A 7,905-nucleotide genomic window follows, 5' to 3' on the forward strand; every position below is an offset into this window, starting at 1 on the left:
GCACATAAAGGCGGTTGTGATTATTAGTTTGTTTTTGTCTGTCCAGCTAAATTGAGTTAAAAGCCGGTTTTTCTTTTTAATTTTATAATACAAAAATACTTTTTACGTCATTCTTTTGGCCTATTGTTTAATTCAAGTATCAAAATTTATATTTTTATATATAAAAGTAATAGGATGAGTCAGATTTTTTATTTGCATAGATTTACTGGATTTTTTAATATTGTTTTGAATCATTTAGATAAATTATTAAATTACAATATATAAACACTCAGATTTGGTTTGAAGTTTGAGCTTGATATTTTTTTATTTAATGACATGTGTGGTAATTTAAACTGTATTTATGTTCATTTATATTTCAAATTTTAAAACGTATATTTATTCCGTTTTTTAAATTTGTGTTAATCTAAAAACCTTAGTTTCATTTCTATCTATATGAATTTACTTGTTAATCTAAATTTAGAAAATTTATTCCAATCGATTTTAAATGTAATCACGTCAAATACAATTAGATATGATTTTCATTTTCGACCGCTTTTAATATTTCATTGGCGGCGGTGTGGTTGGCTACGTATTTTTGAAATTACTAAATTCAGAGTAACGTGGATCCCATTGAACCTTTAATCATTGATGGATTTGTGTTGATTTTTTTTTACCACATTTAATTATAATTAGCGTCGTTGTTTTATGTAATTAGACCCTCCTAATTACTGATCTTGGTTTGTCACCCCATTTAATTACTTTTTTATTCACTTACGCCGTACTAGTCTCAAGTTCTCAACCCTTTTTTAATAATATGTTAATTCACCGTTCATTTTTTTTCTATGAAGTGAAAAAAAAAAAGTTTTTAAATTTAAATCTTTACCGACAAAACATAATATTAGAGCGTGAAGACCGGTTATTTCAGATTTGCTTAGACTGTAGTTGTTTGGCCCGGTTTATCTTGGTATAAGTTTGATGGAGTGACATTATATATGACCGGTCTTCATCATAGTTTCGACATATTGAATATTCTCGGTCTCTACAGAGATATATATGTAAAAATGTAATTTTTTTGTTAGAATGGAATTCTATATGTGTATATATTTTGATACAAATTTTATGAGTAACGGTTGAATTGAAGTTCAACCAAAATTAAATTTTAAAAAAAGTCCTTAAACCCTTGGTTTATTATAAGTCGCGATGTCCAAATCAGCTAAGGGAAACAAAGCCAACAGCGTAACAAGTTCAGTTTTAAAAGATTTGTCGGCACAAAGATAACTATAAGAAATATATATATATGAAAACTAAAAAAAAGGAATTTTTATTCAATGAACTGTGAATCGTGATAATAAATATTGAATAGATAATTCAAAGGCGGAATTTAAAAAGGGTGGTGAGTTAGATGTGGGTCTCTTTCCGTCTTTCGGGATTCAAGTTAATGGGTTGCCCATTTCACGTTATATCATACATAATTAGCCTACCCGTAATTAATATTTTTATTATATGTATATATATATATATATATATCAATCTATTTAACATATGAAAAGATATAGCCCTAAATAGTAAATACTCTCCTAAGATTAATAGACTATTGTCTGCTATTATTCCCATGCATGCATGATCTACACTGTCTTTTGTGATCTCTACTTTTGGTTTTGCATTCTAAATTGATTTCATCAAATAAATGTCATTTCTATTTCTGTAGATAATTCTTCAAATCGCAAAAATGTATTCTAAAAATATTTCCAAATTATCGGTTGGGATAACAAAATTTCGCATTAAATAAATTATCAATTTTTTCGAAAAAATTTAATCGATTGTAATATTTTGACAAAGGGATTTTTTTTTTATCGTTTTATGATTGATAAATTCGAAGGAGAAAGAATAATGCCGTTGTATATAATTAATAATATTATAATATTCATTAGACAAATATTAATAATTCTTATAAACAATGGAAATAAGAAGAATTTTGCACCGTTGGTTTAATTGGTTTGAGACCAACCATATCACATGTTTCCAACATTATGCAGATTTTGTTAATTTCTTTGTTATTATTACATAATTCAAATCAGTGATATATGCAATAAATAAATGCTATATATAGATTTACATTATATTTAAAAATGTTTTACTTTACAATGCTGATATTTCTAACTACAAAATTTAAATAAAAACAGAGGAAATAAAGCTACAAAATTCAGTAACTCAATTATTGATGGGGTCGCAAGGAAATTTAAGGTGGAAAATAAATAAGAACAAATAAAGAAAGCAAGTGAATTGAACCATATAACCATACGAGAGATTGTGTGGTCCAACCCAAATAAATACACATATTTTTTTTGACAGTTGGAATCCAACTACAGTATTTTGGGCGCGGTGATAAACCTTTGGTTTCACGTAATATCATGCAAACTATGTGGAATAGATAAGCCATCCAAAAGGTGACATGTTCGCTGAGGAGTGAAGTCGAACTCATGACCACTTGGAGAATCATAGACCTTTTAACTACTACACCAGACCGCGAAAGGTATAAATACACATATTTGCTAACAAAAAGAGAGAGAAAACGAGTGAGATATAAAAATATATAATTTATAGATTATAAAATAAATGAATGAGATTGATAGTTATAATAACTTCTAAGTTGTTTTTTTTTTATAATTTTTAATAAAAATTATAACATGTACCGTTGTTATTTAGATATATTCCATCGTGAGAAATTATATATGATTGCATGTGGTAAAATTTTTACAAAAGCAGCATAACAATAATGTTTGATTTGAAATTTGGAAAAATTCCAAAACTATGACCTTCTCATTTTTCATAAAATAAAACTTAAACTTTGTTTTTTTATCGAATAAAACACAAATTTTATTTTTAAGTAAAAAATAAATCCAATTTTTTTTTAATTTTTTTTAATCATTTTTAACCATATTACTGACATGGTGTTTCGATATCGTGACATATGGATGACGATGTATCAAATACGGTCAAAATATTGATTTGGCATATAAGATATCGAAACGTCACGTCAACAACAGGGTTAAAAATGATAAAGATTATAAAATTCGGATTTATTTTTTACTGAAAAATGAAGTTGAACTTTTATTTAATAAAAAACCAAATTTAAGTTTTATTTTGTGAAAATTAAGAAATTTACAATTGGGAAATTCCATTGAAATATTAACCCAAACAAAGTGGAAAGATATCCTTCAATAATAAAAAAGGAGGTTGAATGATGGAAACGACAAGCAATATAATAACCCAAATTTAACATATATATATATATATATATATAAATTATCGGGAATCATACCCCAGTAGCCTTATGTGTCAAAGTATCTCTATTCTCAACCCCGAAAACGTGCATCCTCTGCAGTGTGCCAATGATCAATTGTAATGCGGTCACTTGGGCCTTTGAGTCCTGTAGAAGAAAATACATTTCCTAGCATGAGGAGACTACAAATTCACCTACTTCTTTTGCTACAAACGTTGGACCGTGAAAGGAATGAATTGTCAGGCCCAGCAGATTAACTAACCGAAATTTCTTCTTCGTATAAAATGTAAGCCTGGGTGAAAAATTCGTATGCGATTGGTTCTTCATTACAATCATTTGCAGCCTGGTGAATCAGGAAAATGTGTAAGTGTATTACATAAGTAAAGAGAACGTGACATTTTCATTGGGAAATTTATCTTACCTCGGCACATTGCAGGTACAATCGGAATGCCAATTCAGGAGCCGGAACAATAGATAGAGCTTCAACGGTCTGAAACAAACAAAAAGATAAGCCCAAAAAAGTTTAGAACTGAGGACTGAAACAAAATAAAAACAAACCATAGTCCGATAATATAAACAAAAATATGATAGAAATAAGAACATGGCATGTCATCTGAAAGGCAGTTAATCGTATTTCAAAACCAACAATTGCTGGCCTCAACTTGGGTAGCGAAACTCGGCCGATATTAACTCAAATAACTCAAATTTGAAAACATTTGTCATTCATTCAAAGACAAGCCAGATACAGTAACTGTTTTCCAATCTTTCCATTTTATCTAATGGAAAAGTATTTCCATCCTCTACAAACTGAAGTGAATACTGTGGTCACAAACAACTAGAATAGGAAATTTATGAGATCTGACCTGATTCAGAAACTGGAAGATTTTAGTGGCTGTAATAGAAGCCTCTTTTCCAAAAGGATTTTCGTCCCCTTGGACTTGCAATCTCCTGATTAGCTACAATTTACGATAAAATAGGTAAGAATAGTCATATCTTCTTAAAGAGATGAATTCCACAAACTATATCATCAGATAACTATCCTCCTATAGTATTTCAGGGTTTACTAAGGATAAATAAAACAGTAAAATCAAGGCCCTTGTAGGATTGAAATCAACAATACCACAATGGGGATCAAAATTAAAATTAGTGCCAAGAGGTTCCAGAATTTATATCAAAACATAATGTCCATGCATTTTGAAAGATTCGTATACATAATCAAACCTTAAGAGCCGAAACAACAAGAGGAGGAATGGTGAATGTGAGACGCTTAGGCCCTCCAGTAAGGAAATGCTTCTTCAGGGTACTGAGGATCTACAAGCAAGAAAACATCAACTTAGACAGTGAAGGCCAAACCATAGAATGCAAAAATACATAATGAGACTTGGTGGATAAGTAGAATGTATGACTGGCTTGAAACTATAACAAATGAAGAACAAAAACTCTTGCAAAACAGTATGTTAGTGCAAGATGAAGTTCTTTGGGGGGGGGGACATGAAGAAGAAATCGACACTCAAGGTAATGACGAGAAAGACTAATCAATGATCTCAACAAGCAAGAATTAGATGCACCTTAAACATTTCTTCTTGATCATCATTATATAACATGTGAATGAGACGCGCAACAGAATTCTGCTCCTCCATAAAATCATCTTCATCAACCTAAAAGTGTAAGAGTAGGGAGAAACATCAGAAATAAACTTCGTTTAGGGTTTTGGTAGAATAAGAAGGTTCAGTCTCAGGGCACAGTATAAAAAGAAAATGACAGTAACAACCCCATGCTGCTGGGTCTCATCCAAATCCTTGACAAGCCCTTTTATCAGTTCAAGCAGTGCTTCAACCTACCAAAATAGATCAAGAAAAAGGTTAAAGTATCCCACCATCCAAACAGTTTGAAATGTAAGACTAGAAAGGTTATTGACCTTCTCTGCTGTAGCAATATGAGTATTGTTTCTCATAATACTTTGGATTATAACGGTTGCCATTACTCTCTTTGTCTCATTGTCGAGGTACTCCATGACAAGAGGGTAATTTGTTAATTTCAAAGCTGTGACAACATCATTGTACTTTTCCAGTGGAGAACTTAAAAGTGTGACTATCTGCTTTGTTGCATGGTTGTCATCAATCTTTCCTCTGCCAGAAAGTTGCTTAACACATGATCCCTGCGGAACAGAAGAATAAATTAGTTTTTCCAACATGAAGCACAGATGAACCGACAAAATCATATCAAGTAATGGAAACGTAGTTCCCTTCCCTTGCAGAATAACCACACAAGAGGACCAGGCACTAATCAAATCAAAATATCCATAATTACAATTGGAAATTATACTTCAGCATAGAAGAAAGGTGACAAGTTTCTTTTCAACAGTTACATTCAGAAGACCCGCACAGAGATACGTTCCCCAGCAGTTCAGTAGGACAACATACCAACACTTGGTCCGCATAATCAAGTCTATCAGGGTGAACATGGAGAGTGAATTTGAGAAGGGCCGAATATAAGGTCACTGCACCCAGGATCGGCATCTCTGCCTGCGCTTCTATCACCTGCATCATTACAACGATTGTACGCAATTAACAAACAAATAAAAAATGCATCATAAATACATAATTTCAGAAATCACACAGATCTACAGAACTTGATATGGAAAATAGTTATAAAATAGTATATCCAAACCCGACACATAAGAATCCGGATCTAACAAGAACAAATAATTCAAGCTGCATTCCAGAGCACTGAAGTGATACTAAAAACAGATCGTTTGCCGTTAAGACTCAAACTTAAAGTAGGAGAAGTAAAGAAAATAAAGAGTCGTGCCTTTTCCGCAGCTCTTGCTACTCTAAGAAGAAACTGAAGTGGGATTCCTGATATGCCAGTAATCCCCTCCATACAGAAAAGTAAAAATTGCAGTGTCCTAGACCCGAAGGTTACCTTTCCAATTGCATTATTCAACTTTGAAAATGCTTCTACTTGCAGAAAATAAGGTAGCACTTCAGTATTTGAGGCAGCGTAATTTGATAGCCTCTCCATTAGACGTGAAAGCACCGTCATGATGTCAACTGAAGGCTGGGAAAACAAGGGTAGAAGATGAGATCAGCATAAGGTTTATATATAGGTTAAAAAAAGACCAAAGGAATTCAGAGGCAGAAGTGTTACTGATCTCTAGGGAAACATCACATAACTACTTTTCTTTTTAACATCAGTGGGAATAGGTAAATGCCTAACTATGAGAGGATTAATTCGTGCTACCTGAAGTTGTGGACAAGCACCTAGAAGTACATCAAGAGTCTGCAAGTGGTATTCATCAGGAAATACTTGAATTATACAGTCCATAAGGTAGTATTGTGCAATCTCATCTCTGCAATTCACAATCTGGGAATTCATCACAGTAAAATCAATGTCTGGTCAGGATGCAAAATATGTTCATGTGGGTGTGTGTGCATGGGTCTATGCAGAAACACATACAAGCATCATATATTTGATAAAATGATTTTACCTGCTCTAAAACTCTTGGAAGAACAGTATCTCTGTACAAATCAAGATCAACACCTTCTAACTGACTCAGTACATGAAGATTCTTTCCAACCTGATAATGTAATGGGGGGAAAATGTAGACCTCCATCAATGCAAATGCATTGTAGGCAATCTTTCAAAACAAATTTACCAGCCGCAGGGGAGTAATATTACAAGATCACGTAGCTCACTCCTCTCTTTTTCCCGCCTCTCCTTTTCTCGGGTAGGTCCCTGCAGACCAGAAAGCCCGACAGCAACCTTCAACTCAGGATCAGCAAAGAGTAATGATTTACAGGCAATATAACACCTGCATGATCAGAAATCATGCCTCAAGATGTATTTTTATCTTCACTTCATGCAAACATTCTGATTGCCCATGCCAAACTCGAGAACAATATTAATTTTAAAACTATATCGAGTCATACATTATCGTAATAAAAAAAATTACTATGAAATTATTAGTAACGGCTATAACGAGTGTTTTTTGTATAGTTTCGAGTATAAAACTGAAAAACTCAAGGTCGTATATATAATTGAAAGAAAAGGGAACGACAAGGGGTTAGTTGATAAGTTTTAAAATATGGGGGTGAAAATATGAAGTAGAAACAAATACGGATACAGAAAGAAAAGTGGGAAATCACATAGGAAGGCTTGGAGGCACGTGGGGTGTGGTTTTCACCTTTCATTTTGTCTGTCTCCAGCTCACCATTTTTTCCCACTTCTTAAAAAAATAAAACACTTTAATAATTTTATTTTTCCTTTAAATATTTGTATAATTTCAATTTCAATTTTGAACTGTTAAATAGTTGATATTGCAATGAATAGTTTAATCTGTTATTAACTGGACATTCGTATAATAAAATACAATTTCTAACGTAAAATAGATTTCTCTATACATTCAAAAGCTAAACAATATATATATTTTTTTATATGGAACATTCAGTTGGAGGTGAGAAGAGTCGTGGGTTTTCCATAATATAAGTTATCTATATTTTTTTTATTGCTTATAAATAAAATTCATTTAAATAGTTGAGATATTGAGAGATGTACATAAAAAATAATTTAACGTATATAATTTTGATGTTTCAACAATAATAAAAAAATTGTGGATAAGATGATAAGACACTTGATGTTAC

At 32.0% G+C, this 7,905-nt stretch overlaps 2 protein-coding genes across 2 annotated transcripts in view; one reads left to right on the plus strand and one right to left on the minus strand.

Annotated features, from left to right (window-relative positions):
- Positions 1 to 2,449, plus strand: part of LOC104800036 — an 8,898-nt gene extending 6,449 nt beyond the window's left edge. The window contains exon 4 of the mRNA XM_010522742.2: positions 2,411 to 2,449. Within this exon, the coding sequence (XP_010521044.1) occupies positions 2,411 to 2,449 (39 nt within the window). The remainder of the gene's footprint in view (positions 1 to 2,410) is intronic.
- An 846-nt stretch (positions 2,450 to 3,295) lies between these two features.
- LOC104800037 (vacuolar protein sorting-associated protein 35A-like) lies at positions 3,296 to 7,084 on the minus strand (the record flags this gene model as incomplete). Its single annotated transcript, XM_010522744.1, has 13 exons — positions 3,296 to 3,409; positions 3,525 to 3,605; positions 3,684 to 3,752; positions 4,126 to 4,218; positions 4,484 to 4,573; positions 4,831 to 4,920; positions 5,034 to 5,099; positions 5,181 to 5,420; positions 5,686 to 5,802; positions 6,188 to 6,322; positions 6,506 to 6,628; positions 6,753 to 6,842; positions 6,944 to 7,084. Coding segments are annotated over 13 exons (1,449 nt in total), but the record flags the coding sequence as incomplete, so codon positions are not given.
- Positions 7,085 to 7,905: the final 821 nt, after the last annotated feature.

The sequence above is a fragment of the Tarenaya hassleriana genome, unplaced genomic scaffold (assembly GCF_000463585.1).
Source record: "Tarenaya hassleriana unplaced genomic scaffold, ASM46358v1 Cleome639, whole genome shotgun sequence".
In the NCBI taxonomy this organism is placed as follows: domain Eukaryota; kingdom Viridiplantae; phylum Streptophyta; class Magnoliopsida; order Brassicales; family Cleomaceae; genus Tarenaya; species Tarenaya hassleriana.